Genomic DNA, 27,546 nt, shown 5'->3' with positions numbered 1-27,546 from the left:
ATGTGGCACATGGCTTTTCAGGGTCTGAACAGTCACCCATGGATGATGCCGAAGTTCCACCGAGCAAAGGGGAGCTGGGAGTCGCGCAGGGCATCCTCCCCACATCCTTGGTTTCGCACACTCTTTGTCAGATCTAGTTCTCTCTTTAAGCAGTCACCTTCCAGCCCTGACCCCTCTGTCCGTCTGACCAGATTGGCCCCTTCTCAACCCCACACCGCTCATGTCCATGTCATCCTTTAGGAGTGATCCTTCCTAGTTCTCTCGTGGTGAAATGTTCCAGACCCACCTGCAGGCAGCTGGCCCCTGTGTACTGGCTAAACTTGTTCATCAGAATGAGTCAGAACACCCGGTGGAGAGGGTTTTTTGTTCCCGCTTTTTCATTAACCATCCTCGTTAATTGCGAAGGGCGGTTTGAGGAGTGGGCGCCCAGAGGCAGAGGCGGGCCCCTCCCAGACCACCCGGGGAGCGCTGGGGAGCGCTGCGGAGTCGCCTGCCTACTGGAGCCAGTCTCCTGATGAAGCTAGTAGGTCCTGTCGGGCGGAGAGCTGCCAGTAGTGAAAGAGGACAGAAGTTCCTAAGTGCTGCTTGGGTTTATCTTCCGTCTTGGGGAATGCCAGGTTCCAGGGAGAAAATTTACATCCAGGAGGATTGAGTAGCAGCTGCTCTGAAAGTCAAGTCTTCTGCAGCCCTAGTTGTGCCTTTAAAAAACAAACAACAACAAAACATTTTAACCATTTTCAGTGTCCAGTTCAGTGGCATTCGGTACATTCACGTCGTGCTACCATCCGTCTCCAGAACCTGTTCATCTTCCTGAACTGGAACTGTGTCCCTGTTAAACACTGACCCCCACACACGCTCCCAGCCCCTGGCTCCCACCATCTACTTTCTGTCTCTAGGGATGGATTTCTCTAGGGACCTCACAGAGGTGGAGTCAGACACAGCGTGTCTCCTCGAGCCGGGTTTATTTCACTGAGCATAATGCCTCAAGGTTCATCCACGTTGTAGCAGTTGTCGGCACAGCCTTCCTTTTTATTTTACTTTTTATTTGTTAAACCTTATTCATTTGTTTATTCAGTGAGAGGGTGGAGGGAGAGAGGGAGGGAGACAGAATCCCAAGCAGGCTCCACGCTGTCAGCGCAGAGCCCGACGCAAGGCTCAATCTCAGGAACCGTGAGATCATGACCTGAGCAGAAATCAAGAGTCAGACACTTAACCAACTGAGCCACCCAGGTGTCCCTTGTTATTTCCTATTTTAAAAAATTAAATCGTCCTATTGCTTCTGAAGTGGCTGCTCGTCGTGGTTCTGATTTGCATGTCCCCAAGGATGAGTGCTGTTGCACATCTTCTTGGGTGACTGTCGACCATCTGTGTTATCTTCTTTGGAGAAATGTCTGTTCAAGTCCTTTGCCGACTTTTGAATTGGGGTGTTTCCTTCCTCGTTGAGTCTTGAGGGTCCTCTGTGCTCATTGCGTCTGACACCGTGTGGAGCCTTGCACAAACTGAAAAGCCAGCTTCAGTTACCTGCCACCTTGGACATCCTGGGGCCCGCCACCAGAGGGCTGGCATCTGGGAAGGAGGCAGGAACACTGGCATCGCAGGGCCTGCCAGCCGCAGACCAGCCGACTCCCCGTCTGAAGGGTGGGTTTATTAAAGAGGCAGCGTGAATCATTAGGAGGAGGTCGGGCCCCATCAACCTCCTTCCCTCTTCTGATGACAGATAGGTAGCCCGGTTGAGCAGGGAGACGAGGGGGAAGGTGTGGAAGCAAGAGGCATCTAAGCGGGTTCCCCCACGATGTTCTTGGGGCAGGATGAGAAGTGCTCGGGGGGGGGGAGGGGGGTCAGGGTAATTCTGAGCTAGCCGTCCTGCAGCCAGACTCATAACTAGCGAGATGAAAGTTCCCAAAGGGTGTTAATTAGAGCACCGCGGTCAGCCTAGAGGGAGGCCACTCCTGGGTTCCATCCTCCGCTCTGCCCTGTCATTTACTGTGTCATTTAGAAAGATAAAGGTGTGTAAGGTTTAGTTATCAAAGCTGGAGGTGACAGCTGGAGGGCGGAGGGGGGGGGGGCAGTCGTCACAGTGTCATGGAGTCAGGACCCAGAGATCTCAGCGACGGAAACGAGGTAAAACATGAGCGCGAAGAACGTTTCAGTTCCTGTGCCTGCCTCTAACATTGCTTCCGGCCTCCGTGCTGTGGATGTTTGGGGCCCAGTGATTCTCTGTGGTGGGGCCATCCTGTGCTTGGGGGACTCGATGCGAGGAGCACCCCCGCCATCGCGACCATTGAAAATATTTGCAGACAATGCCCAATGTCCCCTGGGAAACACTCCCCCCCCCCCCGTTGAGCACCACCAGTCTGAATAAGCAACTACGGAAACAGAAACAGGGTGGGGAATTAGAGCTGAATGACAGCCTAGGTGGACAGCTCAGGGATTTCAGTGAATAGTAATCGTTTGGGCCAGCGTTTGTGATACCGCAGTCCTACCCTCTTCTCCCCACCCCCCAAAAGGAAACTAATGTAATTAAGTTAGGCCCTTCTGGTACCAAGACAGTCAAAGCCAGGGCCCTAAGACAGTTAATTCCGTGTCTTATCCAAGGAGCTCTGCGAAGCACTCTCCCTAAGCCTGCCTTCAGGTCTCACGCAGATTTCCCTTCCCTGTTCAGACCTCTGTCCTGAGCGCCAGCCTCCTGCGTCAGCTGCCACCTGCCATCACCTTGAGCCCTCTGGGGCAGTTGGGTGACTCCCCACAGAAGGCAAACCCATCACCTCTCCCCGGTCCCGGCCCCCATCTCTGCCCTTCCTGGGTCGCCCGTTCCAGTCCCGACACCCTTCTCACCCGTCTCCCTGCATCCACCTGCATCCCCCACCACAGCCACTGCTTCCGGAGGCAAATGTGATGGACCACTCTGTGCATAAAGCTGCCGGTGGCTTTAGTTTCCAAGATAAAGTATAAACCCCAAGGATCCCAAAGGCCTTGGAACCTGTGGAACCCTCAAACACGAGCCGTCCCCTCCACCTGTCTCTCTGCCTGTTCCATGTCTCATCTCTCCTCTGACCTACCCCAGACCATGTCTCCCTCTGCCCCTTCCTTCAGCAAATATTTACTGAGCATCCACCCTGTCCCGGGCCTTGTGCCAACAGTAAACAACAAATAGAGCTCCCCTGGTGTATGGCGTTTCCTATCTAAGGAAACAGCACAGTTCACTGTTGGTGGATTCCATAGTTACAAAGTCACCCACTGACTGAAATTCATCCGTAACCCCCAAGTCGATACTCAGAGTGCTTTCTTGGACGTTAGACAACACGGGGAGTGGCAAAACAAAGCGCGTATTCCCACGACGCCTTCTTGTTTGAGCTCATTCTATTAACAGGTGTCCTCTTTACAGTGTGTTCAGTGCCGCGTTCAGTGCATTTTTGTGCTTTCTGTTGAAATGGCCCCCAAGCATTGTGTCAAAGTGCTGTGTAGAGTTCCTGAGCACAGGAAGGCCGTGCTGAGCCTTACAGGAGAAAATACGTGTATCAGGCGGACTTCATCCAGACGACGTCTATGGTGCAGCAGTGTATGTTAAATAAGGTGTCTTCTGACTGAAACACACAGAAAACAGGGTTCTGTATTGATGCGCTGATGAAAATAAAATCAGAATTCCCTAGAATTCTAACTCAGTGTCGACAGCCTTTCTAGATGTACCTGCCACAAATCCAGAGTGTCGGTTGTCCGTAGCGCACGAGACCCTAACGACGTTAGGACCGAGGTGATCTGATCCCTGTGGCTCCCAGGACATGGGAAGGAGAGGAAGTGGAGACCGTGGGGTGTGGGTCTTTTGCGCTTCCCCAAATACCTGTGTCTGGGGGCCTCTCCCAGCACTGGTGATAGAGAGACCCCTCAGCTTGGGCTCAGCCCAATTCCCGTCACTTCTGCACTGCCCGTGTGTCCTCCCTCCAACCCACACTTGTCCCTGCCCCCCCCCGCCATGGCTGCCCGTGGAGCCCCATCCCTAGTAAAGGAACGGCCCGTCCCCAGCCTGTCTTGGGAGCACACCCCAGGACTTCTCCGATCCCCCCCCCCCCCGAGCCCCTTTTCACTTGAGACTCATTCTGAGGAGCCCTTGTGCACAGGGCCTCCCGGAGGAGCGCTGTTCCGCAGGCTCTGGACCAGCCGGCTCAGGGACAGGTTCTAGTCACGTGTGAACGAGGCACACGGGCAGTCTGGGCAGGGCCCTCTTCTCTGGGTACAGGCTTTTCAGCCTGGAGCCTGCCCAGGTGGCTTTACCGAGTCAGCGGTTTTTGGACCACGCGTGCTCTAAGGCAGGTGGCTGTCTGCAGGAGTGAGCCCAGCCAGCCCCAGGCCCCGGCTGCAGTCTGTGCACGCTCTGAGATAGTCACCTGACTGAAAAAGGCCAGCAATTTTTAAGTTATAAGCCTTAAATACTTTATTTAACTTAAAGTAGATAAGCGTGGGTTTTTTTGAGATTTAAAAAATTTTTTTTAACGTTTATTTATTTTTGAGACAGAGAGACAGAGCATGAACGGGGGAGGGGCAGAGAGAGAGGGAGACACAGAATCGGAAGCAGGCTCCAGGCTCTGAGCCGTCAGCCCAGAGCCCGACGCGGGGCTCGAACTCACAGACCATGAGATCGTGACCTGAGCTGAAGTCGGACGCTTAACGCTTAACCGACTGAGCCACCCAGGCGCCCCTTGAGATTTTTTTTAAAGTTATCTCTCCACCCAACATGGGGCTCAAACTCACGACCATGAAATCAAGAGTCCCCCTACTGAGCCAGCCAGGCACCCCAATAAATGTACTTTTATTTGTTGATCTTTTGGTGCCCGACAGCCTTTCCTTTGAGAATAGAAATCCCTGTCATCTTTCTTGCTTCAAACCAGGCCTGGAGAGGGATGTGTGACTGGCTCAGTCCATAGAGCGTGCAACTCTTCATCTCAGGACTGAGGTTCAAGCCCCACGTTGGGTATAAAGATTACTTTAAAATCCAAAGAAAACCCGAAGCCTAGATTCTGTGATTGGTTTGATGGGTTTCCCTTCATTTGGGCTGGAGGGTGGGGGTTGTTAGAACGATCACCTTCTCATCAGATGGCATTTTGGTTTGCTTGTTTTTAAAGGACTTGCTTGTAAGTTTTAGGAACACTAATAACTCTTTTGCGCTGGTGGTTCAAGAGTTTAAATAGCACTGTGTTGTTAAAGAATGCATCTGTAAAAGCTCCGAGGGGCGCTTGGGTGGCTCAGTCCGTTGAGCGTCCGACTTCTGCTCAGGTCATGGTCTCCCAGTGAGTTCAAGCCCCGCCTCTGGCTCTGTGCTGACAGCTCACAGCCTGGAGCCTGCTTCGGATTCTGTCTCCCTCTCTCTCTCTGCCCCTCCCCTGCTCATGCTCTGTCTCTCTCTGTCTCTCAAAAATAAATAAATGTTAAAAAAAAAAAAAACAACAACAACAAACCTCCGGAAACGACTAGAAATGGCTCTAGTTAAGCAGACGTTTGCAGGCAGATGGCCGCAGAGCGTCCCGTCTGCCTCATTTGCCTCGTCCTGAGTTGTGTACCTGGATGGAGAAGAGGCTTCTGTTGTCAGGGTGGACCCGTTAAATGCAACTTGCTTAAGAGTGTACCTGTTCACCCAGGACGAAGAGCAGACCGCTAGTAGCAAAACGTGGTTTTTACTGAATATCGTTCTTCAGAATCTCTGTCTTCAGCTACTCTCATCTTGTTTCCCCCTTGAACGTTCTGGCTATTTCTACACATGGATTGCCCCCGAGTCCATATTCCCAGGTTTGACTGTCACCCTGGATTTTCAGCTGCCTTCAGGACTCGTGACCTAGTGTCCTGGGGGCATTGACAGCTCCCGCCTTCCTCTCCGCTGCACCTGCTCCCTGGCTTCTTCCAGTCCCGGCCCATGAGGGCACCACCCAGTGGCCCAAACCAGGTGTCTCTATCTTCCCAGGCTCCTACAGCCACCCCCTGCCCTGGCCTGCCTCCCACCCACCCTCTGCCTGCTGTAAGGACATCGTCCCTGGCACGCAGACTGCTGAACTGGTTCCATCCCTCTGCTTCCTCTGGTCGCCCACCATCCTCTCTAGGAACGCACGTCTCATCCTGCATGTCTTTGAAATCCCCTGTGATTCCCCATCAGGAAGTCACAGGGCCCTAGAGGGACACAGGAAACACCACACACTCTCATGCCCCCTGCCTGCCCACCCTGCACAGACCCCCACCGCCTCTCCTGCAGTGGCCTTCCCCTTCCCTTCTTTTCTCCTAACGACCTCCTACTCGTCCTTCGAAACTCAGGGCAGATGACCCCATAATCTTCCTCCCCTCCCTGCCCCCACCGGGAAGAATGACTCATCTTCCTCTCTGGGACACTCCCAGCACTAGACATCCCATAATTATTTGCTAACATGTCACCTCCTTGATCACCTGGGCTCCTTGGGGCTGGGGATCTGTCTCACTCAGACACCATTATTCCCGTGGAAAGCTGTGTTTTATGCTTTTTAAACAGATCTGCAAACTTTTTACTGTTATTACTTTGTGGGGTGTGACTGGACAGCGCAGGGCTCTGTGGGAGGAGCCAAGCCCCAGTTTCCCCAGTTGCCGGTGTGTGAAGATTTCGTGCATTCTGGTATCGAGCCCCGTCCCACGTGTTGTCTGTTCAGGAAGATGCTGTCAGTCTTTCTTTAATTAGGTGCTTGGACATTAGGGACAGGCATGAGGCAGCCACCAGCTGGCCTCCTTGCCAGCTACACTCTTCAGATTCATTTCCTCACCGAGTCCTCCCCAGAGCCCTGTGAGGTCGGCGCCATTTACCGTTCTGCACAGATGATCGAGCAACCTCAAGGGCACTAAGTAATTAGCCAAGATCGCAGCAGCAGTAAGAGCAGGTGACAGAGTCCAGATTCAAACCCCCGTTCTTCCTGACTCCAGAACTGATGTTTTGGAAGAGAACAGTCATGTCCCAGAATGTCCCTAATTCTGCAAGCCCACACTTGGGGAAAGAAACTAAAGTTGTGGATCTTACATAACCTAATAGAAGCAGGCGTCAGAAATTGTCACCATCTGCTTTGAGCTTTTTCTCAAACTTGCCTTTTGAAATAAATTTCGATTTATGGAAGAGTTTTAAAGAGAGTGTACAGAGAGTTCCTGTACGCACCCTGCACCCAGCTTCCTCCTAATGCTGACTTTTCTTTATTATTATGATAAAAGTCACGCGAGCATTGCAGCAAATTTGGAAGCTAGAGAAACGAGGGAAACACCCACACAACTACAGTAAGCCATCCTTCTGTCTCGTCGCCTTCCAGGATTTTCTGTCTCTGTCCGTGATGTCCCGCGAGGTTGTCCTCGGTGGTGCAGTCCTTTGGGAAAGCAGTTCAGTGATACCAATCTAACATCGCAAAACGTATCTAACCTTTTCCTCTTTGAGAACTCTTTGCTGTCTCTTTGAGACACGCGTCCAAAATTGGGATGGGTCAAAGGTCTGACCACAGCAAAGTCGGAAAAGCAGAACTTACGAGAACCAGAGCAACGTGAGAAAGCGACACGTGTGTCTGATTGCTGTGGTTAATGAACGTGAACGCCCACGTGATACAGGCCAGGGTGCGGAGGCACTGGTGAGTGGTGGAGAGAATATTGATTCGTTTCCGTTTTAATTTCTCTCTTTTTTTTTTTCTTTTTAAACATTCAAGTTCACTCTTGGACTGTTCATTAAGAGGGATCACCTTCAGGTAACAGTGACATAGGTGACGTTTTTCTCATGTGCCCTTATCAGTGTTTATTGAGGACCGTTTCTCATCAGCCAGGAATCTTTGCAGGTGACGAGTTCCTACGGCATTCTGTGCCTCCAAACCTTAACATGCAGCCGGCTGGATGTAGGCCCCAGCATGTTCTCCTTTGTTCGCTTTTTTTCCTTCCCCTGAGATGACTCACCTGCCTTAGTTCTTATCTTTATTAAACAACAACCATTTAGAGAAATGCCATCTCAGTATTAGATATTACTTTGCAGAAATGCCTTATTTACCAATAGAATAAATAAGCTGGCGGTTCTCCCCCCCCCCCAAAAAAAAATCCCTTTGAAATTAAGTTTATTAAGAATAAAAATTCACCCCCAGGCGGGATAGCGGGTACTTAATTAACATCTGGCTGTTTGGATCCTAAAACCTAGCTCTCTGCCTGCCTTTCCCATCTCAGCCTCATTTTCCCTCTTATGCAAAATCAGAGTGACACTCTCCTGCACCTGTCGCAGAAATGATGCTAGACTGAGGGAGCATTAGAGCAGAACAGGCCACTTCTGCCGGGATAGAGGCCTCGCGTTAATATTTCTGGTAAGCAACATACCATGAAGCATCCCTGACTCTTAGACATTCCAGAAGGAGAAGCAGCTTAGACTTGTGGGGTTTCTTTACCATGGACCGTGAGATTTTCTGTAGTGTGCTGGCAAAACACTTTGATCATGGGTCACCTAGCGGTGTTGAAAGGTCCTGAAGAGCCTTCTGCGTCTCAGAGGAACGCAACTCAGAGAAATCCAGGGCTCGAGGAGGCCGAGGGAGATCGGGTCCTGCTCTTGGGGGGTTGGGGATGAGAACACCAACCACCCTGCCCTCATTGATCCCTTGACAGGCTGGCGGCCACGAGGTCTGTAACCCCGTAACCCCGCCTCCAGGCAAATAATATTCTGCCTGGCCTTCCTGCAGTCACACGACACAAAAACCCGACAGGAAAGCCCACGTGCTGGGGTCAGGGCCAGGCTCACGTGTGCAGCACCCAAGGATGAGGACGCTCTGGGTGCCGGGAGGAGGCGGAAGACTGTCCTTGTGAAGTCCGCCAGGGAGCCAGAGTCCCATGGAGACCCAAGGAGAAGAGTGGGCAGGGAAAGGTCCGCTGCAGAGTGTGGGGGGCAGAGGGCCGTGCTGTCGGGGCGGGAGCTCGATCTGCCGAGGCGTCTCTGAGGGTGAAGCAGCACATGAAGTCCCAGAGGCAGAGGAGCCCATTAAGATATGAGCACCGAGGGGACAGTCACTCCCTTCCTGACCGTGTCCTTCCCACACCTTCCGGCAGAATCCAGGCACCATGCAGCCTGTTACGTGGAGCTTTTTTAAAAATCCCACCAGAGGTAATATCCCGAAGGCAGCAGGCCGCCCTCACCGTGAGATAGCAGGCCTCGCCTTGGGGTGCCCTCCCCCTGCCTCTCCTCTGTCCACCCACTGCCCTCCCCACCTGCGTCCTTCCAGCAGTGATGAGGTCTGCGTACCTGTGCTGGGAGTGGCCTGTCCCAACACATAGATCAAAGCAGTGCTGGCACCCAGAGACAAGTGACACCTGACCCTTGCCCTCCAAGAGGTCAAGGTTCAGTGAGGCATGAGGCAGTGTGTTAAAAGGCATAACCAGCAGTGTGCACAGGGGTAGAGGAAGGGCACGGGAGGGCCTAGGCTGTTGGGGGAGCTGGGAAACAGGGAGGGCGACCCAGAGGGACTCTGGCTGGGCCCCAAAGCCGGCCAGGCTAAGGGGTGCCTGGGCCAAGCCACCCAGGGCTCTGAGGCTTTCCAGTGCCACGTGTCAGCATGGTTGGGGTGCAGGAGCAGGCCAGCGGGTCCCAGCCAGAGCCGTGGAGATGCTAACCAGTGTGTGGTGAGACACGCAGCAGGGCGGACAGCGAGGGAGCGGACAGCCGGCCACCCAGAGGGGCTGCAGCTTGGGCCTACTGGTCAGGGAACAAGCATGAGGCCCGTTACATAGAAGGCAGGGTCAGTGACCCGTTGGACTTGGGGGGTGCAGAAGGCTGTACTGCAGAGACCCCCCCACTCAGGAGCTGGTGCATGTGGGGAAGGTGTCATGAAGATGAAGGAGGTTCCAGACGTGGGCAGGGGCCTCAGTGAAAATGGAGAGAATCATATACAGAGCAGGGAGGGCGCCTCTCCTGGGAAGTGAGCGTCCAGGTCAAGTTCCCTGGTGGGGGGGGGGGGGGGGGGAGGGGACCTGTGCACCAGGAGTGCTTGGTAGGAATCCGTCAAACACATGCTGAAGGATCTGAGGATCAGGACCCTCGGCCCCACTTGCAGAGCGCAATCCGGTGCACTCTCCAGTAAGCTGGAGATACGGTGCTTGGCCAGGCAGACACGGACTGGCCTGCTCTCCGGAAGCTTCCGGCTGGGGGGAACACTGACCCCCTGTGCAGTGGCAGGGGTAATGAGACTGAGGAAACACGGGGCAGGGGACCCAGCTACTAGTACGAATTTAGCCCAAGAACGTATCCAGTGCAGATGAAGTATTTCTTTTTTTTTTTTTTTTTTTAACGTGTATTTATTTTTGAGACAGAGACAGAGCATGAACAGGGGAGGGTCAGAGAGAGGGAGACACGGAATCTGAAACAGGCTCCGGGCTCCGAGCTGTCAGCACAGAGCCCGATGCGGGGCTCGAACTCACAGACCGCGAGATCATGACCTGAGCCGAAGTCGGCCGCCCAACCGACTGAGCCACCCAGACGCCCCACAGATGAAGTATTTCATGCATGTGTCCGTTAGTCTTAGTTATGAACTCGGTGAGACCTTGGAAGCAACCCAGGAACGTGCCGGTGGAAGAAGCTTGAAAGGAATCGTAAGCGGCTCCTGAAATGTACTTCGCAGTAGAGTGAAATGTTCATGGCATGACCTTGGACAGAAAGGCAAGATGCAAAATTGTGTCTGCACCCATGTGTTAGGTGGACCCTTCCGTAGGCTGTGAATGGTTGATTATTGGCAAGGGTCCCATTAAATGGAACTAATAGAAATAAGAATGGGATGGAGTGTGCTCAAACAGGAGTAGCGGTTTTCTCTGGTTTGTGAAATACTGGGTGGTTGCTCTTTCATTCGTACTTAAAGCTAGAAATTCCTCCCCTGCAGTAACCCCACCCCTTGTGCTGTGAGCCTCGAGGGAGAGCCTGCTTGCTTCCAGGCCTGCCAGTAGGCCAGCCCTTCCAGAGGACCATCCTTGGGTCGTCTTCTCTGGCCAGTGTCCCCGCTCTGACGCTCTTCCTCCCAGGTCGCAGCTGGGATCTCGGTTGTTCAGTCAGCCTCCGGGCGTGCCCCTCCTGGCCGGCGTTTGGCCCGGACGGGCTCCTTGGCCCTCCTGCCTCTGACCCTCCGCGGGACTTGTCAGAATACGGCTTTCCGGATGCCCTCCTGGCCGGTGTCACCACTAGCCACCCACGCACTGAGCTCGGCCTGGGCCTGAGATGAACCCCCGGGCAGGCGTGGCTGGCCAGTGGCTCAGCCCTCATGACTCTTGTCATCACACTGATGTTGATGCGGCCTGAGATGACCCAGCCCAGTGAGCACCACACTGCTGATTTTCTGAGCCCGCTGCTGCCCCCCCCCCCCCCCCGCCCCCCACCCCGGCCGTCTTTGCGGAGTCTCTTGATGTTTCCTTTACTGTAGCCTGTCCAGTTAGCTTTGTGTTAACTCCTCTCCCTGCCTTTGTTTCCACACGTAACTTGAAGCAACTCGTCTACTCCAGGTGACTTTGGTAAGCAAGCCGTCTGCATTCCCATCTCAGGCAAGACGGAGGCCGGAGCCAGTGGGTGCTCCGCTGGCCATCCTCTTTCTACCTGAGGTGGGGCCGTTACCAAGCTCGGGTGTGCATGCTCAGTAAGTTTCAAAGTCGCCCAACCTGTCCTCATCCGGTTCTTCCTTCTCCCTCAGATTTACACGGGCGTCCTGTGGGATCCAGCCGGCACCTTGCTGGTACCCCAGGAGCTGGCGTATGCTCCGTGCCCCTACCATGGCCAGCACCTGCCAGGACAGGCCACCCACTCACTGTGATGGCTGTAAACACCTCGGTCTGCTCCACGCTTGGGCTGCCCGGATTCCTGGCCTGTTTCTCAGATTCATGGCTCACAGGCCTTTTTCTTTTTTCTTTTTTCTTTTTTTTTTTGGGGGGGGGGGGGCACAGTTGAACATTGAGTTTTTTTTTTTTTTTTTTTAATTTTTTTTTTTTTTTTTTTTCAACGTTTATTTATTTTTGGGACAGAGAGAGACAGAGCATGAACGGGGGAGGGACAGAGAGAGAGGGAGACAGAATCGGAAACAGGCTCCAGGCTCTGAGCCATCAGCCCAGAGCCTGACGCGGGGCTCGAACTCACTGACCGTGAGATCGTGACCTGGCTGAAGTCGGACGCTTAACCGACTGCGCCACCCAGGCGCCCCTGAGTTTTTAAGATTAATTTCTTCTTTTGCCATCCACGGTCGCTTCGCCCTCCTGCCACCTTCGTCGCTTCTGTCCTCCCCAGCTCCCCAGAGTTGCCACATACAGGCACACACAGTCTCACCTAGAACTGTCTTCATGTCTGAGATGAGATGAACTTCTGATCCGGCGGCTTTAACTTGCGCAGTGTGGCGTTGAGCGGCTGGCATGGGCTGAGCACTGAGCAGCCAAGGTTAGCTACGTGTCCTTCTCTCCCCGCTTTTACCTTCCTTCCTGCCCTTCTACGCACACATCTCTGACCCTTCCCCGTGAAAGGTGGGGTGCTTACATAACAGAAACTCATTTCGCACAATCCTGGAGGCTGGCGGTTCAAGGTCAAGGTGCCAGCAAATTTGGTTTCTGGTGAGCGCTGTCTTTATGCCAAGAGAGGGGGTGGAAGGAGGGAGGCATCTGGCTCTCTGTGTCTCTTCTATGAGGACAGTGATGCTACCAAATCGGGGCCTCACCCTTATGTCCCCCCTTAACTGTGATTACTTTCTTGGAGACGCCGTCTACAGACACAACCACGCTGGGGTTAGGGCTCCAACAGACACACTTTGGATGGACACAAACACAAAACATTCAGTCCATAACATGGATGAACCTTGAAAACGTTGTGCTAAGTGAAATAAGCCAGATGCGGAAAGATGAACGCTGTGTGATTCCACATATGTGAGGACAGACCCATAGAGAGAAGGGAGGAGGGTGGTGGGTGTGGGGCTGGGGGAGGGGCGTTCTTGTTTAGCAGGTACAAGATTTTTGTTGGGGACAAGTCTTGGCCAGAGACAGTGCCAGTGGTTACACACATTGTGAGTGTGTTTAGTGCTGCTGGATTGTACGCTTACAGATGGTCAAGAAGATAAGTGTTCTGTACGTTTTACCACAGTACAAAATAATGATAGTAATTAATAAAGAAGAGAAAGAAAACAGGAGCGCCTACAGTCCCAGCCCCCTCGGGTCCAGGAGAGACCCCCAGGCTGGCAAAGAGCAGCACTGCTGTGAGAGGCCAGGTGGGCCCAGGGGTTCTTGGCCACAGGTGTCTTGCACCAGCAGGAGGGGACAGAAGGTGACAGCCCAGACCAGGGTCCTTGGTTGCGAGCCTACTGAGCCGAGCCCAGGGCCATCTGGTAACTCTCTCGACCAGGATCACTCCCTAGGTCCCCGCGTTTGCCCCTTTGTTTTACACGGTGGCCCCCTGGAGGGGCCGCTGCACAAAGTCCCCAGGTTCCCACCCAGGAGGCCTTGCCGGCTGGGCCCAGCTCTCTGTAGGGTGGCCCCACATCCTGTGGATCACTGACTTTATCTTCTCATGTTTTCTCTTCGAGTTTTAGAACCCGTCACAGTCACGTTTGTCTCCCCAGATTAAGGTAATTTGCTGTGAGGCCCTCTGGCCATTTCTCTTTTCCGCAGTAACCCTCTCTGAGTGTTTTGAAGCCGACCTTCTGCTTGGCCATCAGAACTGCTTTCTGAGGTCTTGGTTCCATGGTGTCTGGCACCTTCTCCAGTGATCCTGTCTGGGAGGCCATGCCCTCTGGCCTTCCCTCCGAGAGGTGAGGGGAAGGAAGAGACAGGTGCTTGTTCTTTCTGCTGAGGCATCCGGGGAGCAGTAGGAGTTCTATACGTATTGATTGATTTTTATGTTTAGTTATCTTTGAGAGAGACAGAGAAAGACAGAGAGAGACAGTGCATGAGCAGGGGAGGGACAGAGAGAGAGGGAGACAGAATCTGAAGCAGGCTCCAGGCTCCGAGCTGTCAGCCCAGAGCCCAACGCGGGGCTCGAACCCCGGAGCTGTGAGATCACAACCTGAGCCAAAGTCAGACGCTTTACTGACTGAGCCACCCAGGTGCCCCAAGAGTTCTATATCTAAATGCGTTCTTAGGAAACATGGTTTTATTCGTTGTTGGGTGCTCTGAGCTGCTGAATTGTGTCCCCCCTCAAATTCTCATGCTGAAGCCCTCGCCCCCATAGTGATGGGATCTGGAGGTGGAACCTTTGGGAGGTAATTAGGTTCAGACAGGGTCACGAGGGTGGGGCCCCCAGGACGAGGTTAAGTCCTTGTAAGAGGAGGCCCAGAGAGCTTGCTCACCCTGTCCCCACCCCTGGAACACACACGGGAGACCTGGGCTGGCTGACTGCCAGCTGGAGAGAGCACCCTCCCCCAGGACCTGCATCTCTCTCGTGGCTTGTGAGGAGGAGCACTTTTTCGTGTGCTTTTTTACCATCTGTATATTTTCTTTGATGATGTGCATCTTCAGCTCTTTTGCTAATTTTCTGAATGGGTTGTTTGTGTTTTTACTGTGGAGTTTTGATAGCTCGTTACATATTATGCATGCTAATGCTCCGTGAGCTGGTGGCTTGCGGGTATTTTCTCGCATTCTCTAGCTTAAGGAGCCAAAGTTTCCAATTAGGCTGAGGTCAATTTAGAGATTTTTTTTCCCCCTGTCTTTTGTGGATCAGACTTTTGGTGTCTTATCAAAGAACTCTTCATGAACCAAGCCCTAGTTCCTGAAGATTGTATCCCTTGTTACCTGTGAAATGTTTTATAATGTGACGTTTTCCGTTTCAGTCTGATCCACTTGGAGTTCTTGGGTGTGAAAGTTCAGGTCAAGGTTCATTTTTATTCTCCAGGCACACATAGGCATTATTGTCCTGTTTTTAACTTCCTGAATGATCGACAGAGTAATACAGAATATTTTGTAGTGTCATAACCCACACGTCCTGTATGGTATTCATGCTAAAAGCATATATTTGATATTAACATTCTTTTGCTTTGTGGAAGGGATTTTTTTGAACATGGATCTTAGGATCAGTTGCCTTTTTTTTTTTTTTTTTTAAGAGAGAGAGAGAGAACATGAACAGGGCAAGGGGCAGAGAGAGACAGACAGACAGACAGACGGAGAGAGAGAATCTTCTCTCCACGCTCAGTGTGGAGCCCAACTTGGGGCTGGATCCCAGAACCCTGGGATCATGACCGGAGCCAAAATCAAGAGTAGGACGCTTAACCGACTCAGCCACCCAGGCGCCCCATGATCTTACTCACTTTAAACATTATTTCTCAACCATTTTCTATCCAGGAGCAACTCACTGTGGGTGGTGGCATTATGGATTATTTCTACTTTTATGCCTTTTCGTGATTTCTAAGTTTTCTACACACGTAGTCAAGAAGATACCCACAATTTGTTTTAATAGTGTTTGCTAGGTTTGACGTAATTTGGGAGTAGAGGGTTGTGAATTATTTTTATTGGGTAATAATCAGGTTCAGGAAGAGTATTCTTTCTGGCACACACTTACTTTTAAGCCCCAAGATGCTTGTTTTTTCCCCCTTTGCCCCTTAGGCACGGGGTTAAGGTTTTCTGTTGTGTTTTGCCTTTTTTTTCTTCTTTAGGCTTATTCTTTATACTGTCTTACTTGTGTAACATCGAAATGAAGCAGGGCAGAGAAATCAATGAGCTGTCTTGGCATCGATTTAGTTTGATTTAGTCTATTCTCAGGTGGCTGAAGAGCCAGGAACTGTGAACTGAAAACTTCATCTTGTCTCAGATTTTCTTAATTGTCTCTCGAACACTCGCCCAAAGCGCGTGCTTGCCAGAACTCTCCAGAGACAGACGCCAATCTCAGCCTGCAGGGAAAGTCTGCACTGAGACAAAGAGTGGGGGCAGGGACAGGGACGGGACGCAGGACCTCAGTAAAGATGAGAAAAGTGACAGTCATTTTGAAGCCAAGCTTTTGAAACCGCTGTGCAACAGGGGGCGGCTGTTCCCGCCTAATGATGTCACTTGGCTGGTCCCTTTATGCGACCCTTTCCAGAAAACTGGGGGGACTTCTGTGCCAGGGCCCATCTGCCTTCCCAAGCTGTTCCCGGTTGCCTTTGAGCAGCTGGAGGGATCTGCTATTGAGAACATAAAATTCGTGCTGGGTGGCTCGAGCTGGTTGAGTGTCCGACTCTTGATTTCGACTCAGGTCATGATCCCAGGGTCGTGGGATCAAGCCCCGCGTCGGGCTTCATGCTGTTAGCAGAGCCTGCTTAGGATTCCCTCTCCCTCTCTCTCTGCCCCTCCCCTGCTCGCTCACTCACTCACTCTCTCAAAATAAGTAAACTTTTTTAAAAAAGGGTTTTTTTTCCTTTTTGTTTTATTTATATTCAGGTTAGTTAACATGCACTGTAGTCTTGGCTTCAGGAGTAGAACCCAGTGATTCATCTCTTACATATGGACACCCAGTGCTCATCCCAACAAGGGCCTCCTTAATGCCCCCCACCCACTTAACCCAGCCCCCAGCCCCCCTCCAGCAACCCCCCGTTTGTTCTCTGTATTCAAGAAAGAGTCTCTTATGGGGGCACCTGGGTGGCTCAGTCAGTTAAGTGTCTGACTTCGGCTCAGGTCATGATCTCACGGTTCGTGAGTTCAAGCCCCGCATCGGGCTCTGTGCTGACAGTTCAGAGCCTGGACCCTGCTTCCGATTCTGTGTCTCCCTCCCTCTCTGCCTCTCCCCAGCTTGTGCTCTCTCTTTCTCTCTCTCTCAATAATAAATAAACTTAAAAAAAAAAAGTTTAAAAAGAAGTACCTTTAGTATTTAAAAAAAAAAAAAGAGTCTCTTATGGTTTGCTTGCTTCCCTTTCTGTTTTTATCTGATTTTTCCTTCCCTTCCCCTGTGTTCATCTGTAAGTTACTCCAATTCCCCAACTAAAAAAAAGTTTTTAAATTAAGGGATGGGTACTGAATTTTCAGACATAATGCAGTTGCACACTTAACAGTCTACAGCGTAGTGTGAACATAGCTTTTATATGCGCTGGGAAACCAGAACACTCACTTGACCCGCTTTATTGTGGTAGGTCTGGAACCGAACGCACAGTATCTCCGAGGTGTGTAAGTAAGTAGGGTCGTGATATCCGTCACACAACTTAGTCGTCCGATTTGCTCACAGAGACCGCTCTTCAAGCCACCAAGACAAAACAGGTTTTAAAAAATAATCATCACGGGGCGCCTAGGTGGCTTAGTCGGTTAAGTGTCCAAGTCTCGATTTCGGCTCGGGTCATGATCTCACGGTTCGCGAGTTCGAGCCCCACATTGGGCTCTCTGCTGTCAGCACAGAGCCTGCCTTGGATCTTCTGTCTCCCTCTCTCTCTCTCTGCCCCTCGTCCACTTGCTCGCTCGCTCGCTCTCTCTGTCTCTCAAAAATAAATAAACGTTTAAAAAACAATCATCATGAGAACAGGCTGCAATTTGTTGCTGAGAACAGCGTGTATTTTTTTCCTCTGGGCAAAGAACTTTTCACATTTTCCCTGTTGGCCTCCTGTCTTTGCCCCTGCCTCTTCCCCAGGTCCCCGCGCACAAATGGCTCTGTGGTACAGTCTCTGCAGCGGGCCCGGTGCACGCCAATCGATGGCCCCTCTCAGCAGTGGGCAGACGGTGCTAATTAGGCCCCAAAGCAGCGGTCGTGGCAGTCGTGGCGGTGTGCAGACAGCGCTAGGCGGCCGGGTGCTCACCTCTGCTCCGTGGCCCCGATCCCAGCACCGCACCGCCACCCCCTCCGTCCCACCATGGCTGTCTGGTTTAGGAAGACACGAGGGCAGGACGAACGCCCATTCCTGCCTCTCTCTGCCAAGGGCAGAGTGACTGACCCACACCATCTGTTCTGCTCCTGCAGAAAGATGGCTGTACCTCAACGAGTTTATTGGTTGGTTCAAAGGCTCTACGGAAGGGCGTCCGACTCTGGGTTTCAGCTCGTGTCGTGATCTCGCGGTTCATGGGTTCGAGCCCCACATGGGGCTCTGTGCCGACAGCTCGGAGCCTGCTTGGGATTCTCTGTCTCCCTCTCCCTCCGCCCCTCTCCCACTCGTTCTCTTTCTCTCTCTAAATAAATAAACTTTAAAAATAAAAAATGAAAGCTTTACTGAGCTATAACTCACGTACCATACGGCTCCCCCACGTAAGTGGGGTCCCAGTCACCACAGTCAGTGTTAGAACCCCACAGAGAAAGCGTATACCCCTTAGCTGTCGCCCTCTGTTCTCCCCCAGTCCCACACGGCCGTCAGTCTCCTTTCTGTCTCCATGGACTTGCCTCTTCTGCCCATTTTCCTGGAGACGGACGCCTACAGTATGTGGTCACTTGGGTCTGACCTCTTTCACTCAGCATATTTTCCAGGTTCATCCAGGATCCAGCCTGAAGCAGCGCCTGGTTCCTTGTAGGGCCGACTAATAGCCCATCGTGTGAATGGACCCTGTTGTGTTTTTCCAGCCATCAGTCGACAGACCTCTGGGGCCGATTCCGCTTCTGGCTGTTGCGAAGAGTGCTGCGTGAACATTTACGTACAAGTGTTTGTGCGGGTGCCCGTTGTCGCCTCTCTCGGTCGTGTACCTGGAGGGAATGGCACCTCCACGTTTAACCGTTTGGAGAAGCACCAGTTTTCCAAAGCGCTCTACCGCCTTGCGTTCCCACCAGCAGCCCCGCGGTTTTGCGTGTGTTTGAGAATGTTGGAGGCCCCGGCCCTGGCAGGCACGCCCCCGGGCCCCTGGGTGGCTGGTGTTTTCAGGGTCTGCAGGATTTGTTTGAAGCAGGTATGGGAAGACAGCAGACCTGGAAATGACTGCCATGAGACAAGTTTGTACTCACGGCCCCCAGGAGCAGGAGGCGGGGCACGCCTCACAGGGCCACAGGGGGCTGCCGGATGCCCCAGGGTCGGTCAGGAGCCAGAGGGCGGGCATGAGTGGAAGATGTGGGCAAGAGCCTTCACGGTGGTTTCCGTGGGGAGGAATGGTCGGGGCGGGGTGAACAGGCTTAAGACTGGCTGGATTGAAAACCCCAGCGGGCTCTGGGGTGCAGGCGCTGGCCCTGGTTGTCCGGCCCCAGGCCCTGGGGTAATCGGGGCAGGGGGACGGTGGCCCCGAGTGTGAAAGCCCGACGGACGAGGAGGCTGAAGCGTGGGCTCTGGGTTGCTGGGTGTGCGTGTGAAAGGTGCTCTTACAAGCGAGTCGTTTCCTGTCTCTAGGAACCTGCCAGCCCTGGCAGGGGCAGGCTTTCCTGGGTCGGCAAGGTGCCACCTGTCAGATCGTCAGAAATACGGAGTAAGGGACGCCTGGGTGGCTCCGTCGGTTAAGTGTCTGACTTCCGCTCAGGTCGTGATCTTGCAGTTCATGAGTTCGAGGCCCCAGCTCGGAGCCTGGAGCCTGTTTCGGATCCTGTGTCTCCCTCTCTCTCTCTCTGCCCCTCCGCAGCTTGTGCACATACTCTCTCTCTCTCTCAGAAATAATAAATGAATAAACTTAAAAAAAAATACAGAATAAAACGACATGATTGAAGCAGCTGGTCTGTCGCAGAGCCCCCCACTCGTGTCTTGATCAGGCACTCATTTCCGTGGCTGCACGTGTTCTAGAAAGACTTGATTAGTGATTGTCCACCCCTTACTTTAAAAGTCTTAAGTGGCGTGAGAGGGGCAGTCGTGGTTAGTTCCTCCAGAGGAAAAAGAATGATTTATCTCCAGAGGCCATATTGCTGTCAGATGTACAGCATTCTGTTTTTCTGTAAGAAGTCCCCCCAGCTCGGAGACTTTTGGGGAGTGTGAGCTCTCAAGAAATAGCGTGTGTGTCTGAGCAAACAAGGGTGTTCTGCAATGTAATAGTAATTTCTCAGTCAACAGGGTTCTTACGTACAGCCTGCCCTCATTTATTCCCGGATTCTGTATTTGCAAACTTAAATTCCTTGCTGAAACGTATAAGTAACCTGGGGGCGCCTGGATGGCTCAGTGGGTTAAGCGTCCGACTTCGGCTCAGGTCATGATCTCGCGGTTTGTGAGTTTGAACCCCGCGTCGGGCTCTGTGCTGACAGCTCAGAGCCTGGAGCCTGCTTTGGATTCTGTGTCTCCCTCTCTCTCTGCCCCTCCCCTGCTCACGTTCTGTCTCTGTCCCTCTCTCAAAAGTAAATAAACATTAAAAAAAAATCTTATACGTAACTCCCAAATCAGTACCTGTGGGGCGTTCACAGTCACATGCAGCAGACGTGTCCAGTGAAAATACAAGTCCCCCAGCACGCGTGTTCCTATCCAACAAGGTGACGTGACCTTCTGCCTCCTTACTTCATCTCGTCCTTGAACAAGCGTCCTTTTTGCAGTGTGCTTAATGCCATGTTTTTCACATTTTTGTGCTCTCCGTCGGTGATTTGGCTGTTTAAAATGGCCCCCCGGTGGGGCGCGTGGGTGGCTCAGTTGGTCCCACTCGTGACTTCGGCTCAGGTCATGATCTTGTGGTCTGTGAGTTCGAGCCCCGCATGGGGCTCTGTGCTGGCAGTGCAGAGCCTGCTTGGGATTCCGTCTCCCTCTCTCTGTCCCTCCCCTGCTTGCTCTCTGTCTCTCTCTCTCTCAAATAAAAATAAGCTGTAAATACATACATACATACATGCATAAAATGGCCCCCGGGCATCGTGCTGGGGTGCTGTCGGGCATTACTGAGTGCAAAAAGGCTGTGATGCGTCTTTCGGAGGAGGAATTACGTGTGTTAGGTACACTCCGCTCCCTTCAGCCATGAGTTGTAGTCCTCCTGACCATGAGTTCAATGGTAATAAATCAACAGCATGTATGAAATAAGGTATCCTTCAAGAGAAACACACATAAAGCAAGGTTGCGTATTGATGGGCTGATGACGGGCGTGGGCAGAAGGTCCCGGGAACCTAGCCCTGTAGCTTCCCCAGGAGCGGCGATTCGGTATTGGCTAAAGCAGGCTTCGCTGCAACTTTATGGAACATCACTACGGGGAATAATGAGAGGCCGCTGCAGCTTTTTGTCTTGAAATAGCTTAAAATTCACAGGAAGTTGCAAAACTAGTACAGAGTCTCAGGTGTCCTTCACCAAGCATCCCCCAGGGATGGTAATCTGACATGACCTCAGCCCGTGGTCAAAACCAGATCAATGGCATCTGTACAGTATTGTTAACTCGGGGACAGACCCTGTTTGGGTTTTGCCAGTTGTTACCTGCACTCTTTGGTGAGGGAAAGGGAGTGAATAGTTCTAGGAAATTTTATCCTTTGTATGTAGAGATCTGAGTAACCCAACTCCACTGTCAAAGGGCAGAAGTGTTCCATCCCAAGGAAACAGTGACTCCTTAAAAAAAAAAAAATACGTAAACATAATATTGACCATTTTAACCGTTTAAAAAAATTTTTTTTAATTTTTTAATGTTTATTTTTGAGAGAGAGACAGCATGAGTGGGGGAAGAGCAGAGAGGGAGAGGGAGGGAGACACAGAATCCAAAACGGGCTCCAAGCTCTGAGCTGTCAGCACAGAGTCCGATGCGGGGCTCGAACTCAGACTGCGAGATCATGACCTGAGCCAAAGTCAGACGCTTAACCAATTGAGCCACCCAGGCACCCCCATTTTAGCCATTTTTAAGAGTACATTCCAGTAACATTAGCTACATTCGCACTGTTGTGCAACCACCCCCACCTCTGTCTCCAGAACTTTCTCATCTCCCCAAACTGAGATTCTGTCCCCATGAAACATGGACTCCCAGCCCCTGGCTCCCACCATCTACTCTCTGTCTCTGGACGGGACTCCTCTAGGGACGTCCTGTGAGTGGATTCGGGCAGTATTCATCCTTTTGTGTATGGCTTATTTTGCTTAGCATGATGTCCTCAAGTTTTGTCCGTGCTGTAGCAAGCATCAGGATTTCCTTCCTCTTTATGGCTGAAAAATATTCCATAAAACAATGATTTCTTGACCCGTTTTGCGGGAGGCACTGCCCTCCATTCTACTCGGGAAACAGCGATCAGAATAAATAAGTAAATTGTATCATATGTGAGAGAGACCACCTTACTGTTCTTTCAGCTGAAATTCTGTCCCTTGTACCCCTTTGAGTACCTGGTGTCCCTAGTCATGACGCTTAGCCATGAATACCTCAAAGTATCTTCTCAATTATCAAGGGAAGATTTAAGTTACTGTAGATTTAGTGTGTCCATCATTTATTAAACTTCTTGGGGACTAGTGATGCTCAGAAGATGTTTATGGTGACTTTTTCTCTTGCAGACTCTTTGGTTAAAGCAGAATGTGGGACACCTGGGTGGCCCAGTCGGTTAAGCATCCAACTTTGGCTCAGGTCATGATCTCGGCAGTTCACAAGTTCGAGCCCTGCACTGGGCTCCGTGCTGACAGCTCAGAGCCTGGAGCCTGCCTCAGATTCTGTGTCTCCCTCTCTCTCTCTCAGAAATAAACATTAAAAATATTTTTAAAGCAGAATGTATCTCACTTCAGGTGAGATGTCGGGTCACAGGAACAATCAGTCAGCCAGGCAAAGGACACATTTCAAGGTTGGTCCCATATTTGTATATTTGAATCATAATTGCCTAGGTGGGGTTTACAGTGGTGTCGAAATGGCAGGAAATGCCTGCCCTGGACCACAGAGGCCTCAATTTATGACTTTCACCTTGGTGAATGGGTGTTCATATATGAGAGAGAGCCTCATCACCTTTGTCTTTATGATAATAGCAGTGGTAAGCCACTTAGTATCATGACGCTGGGGTGTTTGGGGTCACTGGGCAAATGTCACCCCCACCATACAGAGCTGTGTTACAGAATGAACGGCTACGGATACATGTTCCGTGTGGAATATGGCATCACGCCGCCTAGTGCTTAAGTCTCAGCTGATAAGCTCTGTTCATTACTCCTGGACCAGTTTTCTCTCCGACATGTACCCAACTGCATGTTTCCAACCACCCTGAATTTCCATCTAAGTTAAAACTTTCAGAATGCAGAATCCCACTGTGCAGAAAAGCTCTTAAGTACATGTTCCTCTAGTGCTGGTCCCTTAGCCACCCCAAACGTCATGGTCTGCGTGCGGCAGAGAACCACGGTCCCCACTACTTCCCTGTGTGACAAAAAACGAAGCTTGGGGGTGGGGGCACCTGGGTGGCTCAGTGGGTTTAAGCGTCCAATTCTCAGTTTTGGCTCAGGTCATGATCTCATGGTTCCTGAATTCGGGCCCCACATTGGGCTCCATGCTGACAGTGTGGAGCCTGCTTGGGATTCTCTCTCTCTGTCTCTGCCCTTCCCCTGCTTGCTCTCTCTCTCTGTCTCTGTCTCAAAAATAAACAAAATAAACTAAAAAAAACAAACAAAAACAAAAAATGAAGCTTGGGTGCCCGGGGGGACCCAGGAGCCAGGTCAGAAAGGCTAGTGGACAGATTTCTTCCTTTTTTAAAAAAAAATTTTATTTTATTTTATTTTATTTATTTTTTTTTTTTGAGAGAGAGTGCGTGAGCAAACTGGGAGGAAAAGAGAGAGAGGGGGACGGGATCTGAAGTGGGCTCTGTGCTGACAGCAGAAAGCCCGACACAGGGCTTGAACTCACGAACTGTGAGATCATGGCTTGAGCCAAAGTCAGATACTCAACTGACTGAGCCACCCAGGCGCCCACAGTCGCCTCCAGATTTCTTCTAACGTTGCTCTTTGTCCTCGCCTGGAATAGAGCTTTCAGTGTGGTTTTCACCCTGAGAATGAATTAGCCAAGCAGCCCATCTCAGCTCAACTTGATTTGTCAAATAGAAGAGGGTGAGAGTTTGGCCTTCTGAATTTCATCTTTCCATCAGTGGGAAAGGTGACCAGAGAATTTACACACATCCTATCATCTCGTTTCCTACATTAACGAGCAGATGAGTGTGAAGAACCCTTTGGAGCCCCTGTCGAGTGTCAGGTTGGTTTGCAGTCGTAGCGTAAAATAGGATTGGCACCTCTCGTCTGTCCGCTCTGCTGCTCACATTCTATCAGAGTGCTTTTACGGTCAGGGGCGCGTGTGGCCACACATCGTGCCCTGCAGTCTCTGGGTCTCGGAGTCATCCTGACATCCGATCTCGGGTTAATTACAGCCCTGTGTGTGTGTGTGTGTGTGTGTGTGTGTGTGTGTGTGTGTGATATGTCGTCACGAGCCACGCCAAGCGCAGAGCTCTTGGTGATTTTAGATTATTTACAGTGAATATAAACTACTCTCCGCCTTTTACCTCCTGCCAAGATGGAAGGGGTGTTGGGGTTTTTTTGTTGTTATTTTACCAAAGGAGAAGATATTGTGCGATTTCCACACTAAATGGTCACAGTGGGGACCAATTTCCTGCCCTCCAGACCCGCTGTCTCAGCCAATACAGTAGGAGAAGACGCGGCTTTACATTTCTAGAAGGATCACACGGAGGCATAAAAGCGACGCAGCCTGGCCTCGCACCACGCCGGGTCCTGGAGCCCGGACTGTGAGCATGGGGAACACGCATTCCAAAAGCAGTGACCGAGACGGCGCGCTCCGTGACCGCCCCGAGCTGTCTTTCTACAGCTCTTTTCCTCGGAAATGGAGCGAGAACGTCTTTCTGGATAACGAGCTGCTGACCTCCAAGATCCTGTCCGTGCTGCGGCCACAGTCGGAACGGGGCTTCCGGACGGGCCAGCTCCACTACCCTGCCCGCTTTCTCAGCACCAACTCTGTGTTTGCCTCTGTCGCAGCGTCCTTAAAGGAGCACCCGAGGGCCACCCTCTTGTCCGATGGCAGCCCGGCCCTGTCCAGGAATGTCGGCATGACGGTCTCACAGAAGGGGGGGCCACAGCCAGCACCCAGCCCGGCGGGAACGGGGACGCAGCTCGGGTAAGTCGGGTCCGTCTCTGCTCCAGGGGCAGCTACAGGTGAAGGGAGGGAGCAGGATGGGACATTCCCCTGGGACCCCGCAGATGGCCTCTCGGAAAGGAGACCCTCAGGTCCGTGTGAATCTGATCGTAGGCCCCCAGCCACACGGTGAAATTCCTATTCACACTTGCTTCCGAGATTCTGGGTGTACTTGGCCTCTTGCAGCCAGCTGGGTTCATACCCTTGAAGGGCCCTTGGGCGGGGTTTCTGTCCGAGCCTGAGATGATGGTAGAAGTCCCACTGAGGTTGCCGTGGAGGTGGCATCCCGTTACTTACGCCTTAACCCTGTCCTCCGTGGACTCAAGGTGGTTCCCATATTTCTCCGTTCAGTGGTGTTTCGGTTGAAAACCTAATGCTAACAGATGTCATCACAGTGGTCCTTGCACGGGTTGGCGGGGAAGGGGGCTGATTATCTTTTTCCGTTAAGAAGGGTTCTCCACCCTCACCTGTGAGTGTGGCTGTGTCCACCTAACTCTCACTCGAAAGAATTGCAGGGGCTCCGTGGGCTCCGGTGGCCATTAAAGGAAGCGTACAATCCAACTCACCCTGAGAACATACCGGCACATTGAATTGAAGTCAGTTATGATGGGGGGACGTCCTAATGTTATGATTTTTACAAAGGATCTGTGGGGAGCTTGGGTGACTCTGTCCCGGTTAAGCGTCCGACTCTTGGTTTCGGCTCGGGTCATGGTCTCGCGGTTCGTGGGTTCAAGCCCCATGTCGGGCTCCGCTCTGAGAGTGTATAAAGTCTGCTTGGGATCCTCTCTCTCCTTTTCTCTCTGCCCCTCCCCTGCTCACTCGCTCTCCCTCCCTCCCTCCTTCTCTCTCTCCCTCTCTCGGTAAACTTCAAAAAAAAAAAAGGTAAAATCAATTCTTTTAAAAACAAAAAGATCTGTGACAAAGTTTAAGTGCATATAGAAATCTGGAAAGTTCTCAAATAGATTTGCCTTCCTAGAAAGGGTGTGTATGTGTATTTAATTGAGATTTTTTGAATAATGGTTTTTATGATTTTTATTTAGACCAGTCACAGGAGAGATGGATGAAGCCGACTCCGTATTTTTAAAATTTAAGCAGGCAGCTGATGACTCTCTTTCGCTTACATCTTCGAGTGCCGAGCCCATTTTTGTAGAAGGTACGGCCCTCTTGCTTCTTTCCCAGGTGCCACGCTGGGAAAGTGCCGGGACCCCTATCCTTGTGTCCACGGGACACGGCCTGGGGCGGCCCAGAGCCAGTGGAGCAGTGGCCGCTTTTTCTTCCCTCAGACCCTTGCACGGCCTCGCTGAGGAGTGAGATCGAGTCAGATGCCCGCGAGTTCGAGGCCGAGTCCTGGAGCCTCTCTGTGGATGCTGCGTATGCAAAGAAACAAAAGAGAGAGGTGGTAAAGAGGCAGGATGTGCTCTATGGTGAGAAGTTCTGCACCATCACGCTGACCTTCTACTTCCTTCTTTTCCATCTTTGTTTTGATTGATTGCGCCTGGGAGTCTGGGCTCCGCTGGGACCTCCGGCTCCGTCTGCTCCCCCAGGGCAGCCCTGCTCTCCCAGTCAGGGAAGAGGTGGCCAGGGAGGGCTTTGTGGGAACGCATCCCTGAGGACGAGCGTGGCCGAGTGCCCAGTCCTGACTCATCCTGACCCTGCTGGTGACCCTGAGAGAGAAGACTCCCCCAGGCCTGTCCCAGCCATCCCTGGTGACCACAGACAACACCCCCCCCCCAGGGGGTTGGGAGACATGTGACGTAGCACTGGCTCCCGGTTGGGACACCCCTTCCCGCTGGCCATTGGAGGACCTGGCTGTGGACAGCCGCTGTCCTGAGATGGGAGGTTACAGGTCACTGTGCAAAGCGTGGCTCTCAAACAAGAGCCCGTCCCCAGGCCAGGTGCCGCATTGGGTGCCCTACGTAGGTCCCTTTGGGCCTCTGGACTTTCTATAAGCAGGATGACAAAAACCCAAGACAGCCACACTGGAATCTGAGGCCCTTCTCTCCCCAAAGCCCTCGCTTGTTCTTAACGATTCTCCCTCCATGGGAATCATTCACCAGGACGGACACCGTTATGTCGTCCGAGGAGGCATTTTCTGCCCCTCGTCGGGGTTCTGTGAGGAGATTCTGGCACACACGGGTCTTCACCGTTCGCTGGTGTCCGGCTGGTAGTGGTGTCCCCTGACACCTGGGTCCCTCCCGTGTCACACACTGAGCTTTCTGCCCAGGCTGGAGGGGGTTGGGGTGTGGGCAGGAGGGGACCCTGATAGATGCTTCGCCTCAGGACTCCAGAGCAGGGCAGAGACCCTGCAGGGAGGTGCAGAGAGGACCAGTCTGGATGCTTCCATCCAGGCAGCCCTTTGCCACATTGTCTCACCCTCTGGGCAAACACGGTCTGCGTCCAGCCCCCATGGCCGGCAGCTCTGGGCCGGGCTGTGTTGACCTTTGGTCTCCTAACAGCATCAAGGCCGTGATTTAAACAACAGGTAAACTCCAACACAGAACCTGATCTTTCTTTGCCTTTTCACAGAGAATTAAATTCCTCACCTGAGCTCTGCTTTCTTGTCAGTTGTAGTCTGGGTCTGGTCAGTGATGTGCACAGATGTGTGAGTTTCACATCCGAAGGAATAGTGTTCATCAGAACAGTCTTCCTGATAGGGCGGCTGGGTGGCTCAAGTTGGTTAAGTGTCCGACTTCGGCTCAGGTCATGATC

The 27,546-nt window shown here is 52.1% G+C and overlaps 1 protein-coding gene across 1 annotated transcript in view; it reads left to right on the top strand.

Annotated features, from left to right (window-relative positions):
* Nucleotides 1–27,546, top strand: part of ARHGEF18 (Rho/Rac guanine nucleotide exchange factor 18) — an 80,614-nt gene that overhangs the window by 35,298 nt on the left and 17,770 nt on the right. Inside the window, exons 11-13 of the mRNA XM_060630110.3 lie at nt 24,681–24,819; nt 25,878–25,990; nt 26,121–26,261. Coding sequence (XP_060486093.3) covers nt 24,681–24,819; nt 25,878–25,990; nt 26,121–26,261 — 393 coding nt within the window. The remainder of the gene's footprint in view (nt 1–24,680; nt 24,820–25,877; nt 25,991–26,120; nt 26,262–27,546) is intronic.

Source organism: Panthera onca, chromosome A2 (assembly GCF_046562875.1).
Source record: "Panthera onca isolate mPanOnc1 chromosome A2, mPanOnc1 haplotype 2, whole genome shotgun sequence".
Classification (NCBI taxonomy): Eukaryota; Metazoa; Chordata; class Mammalia; order Carnivora; family Felidae; genus Panthera; species Panthera onca.
Note: the sequence above shows the minus strand (reverse complement) of the source record. Positions and strands in the feature narration are given on the sequence as shown.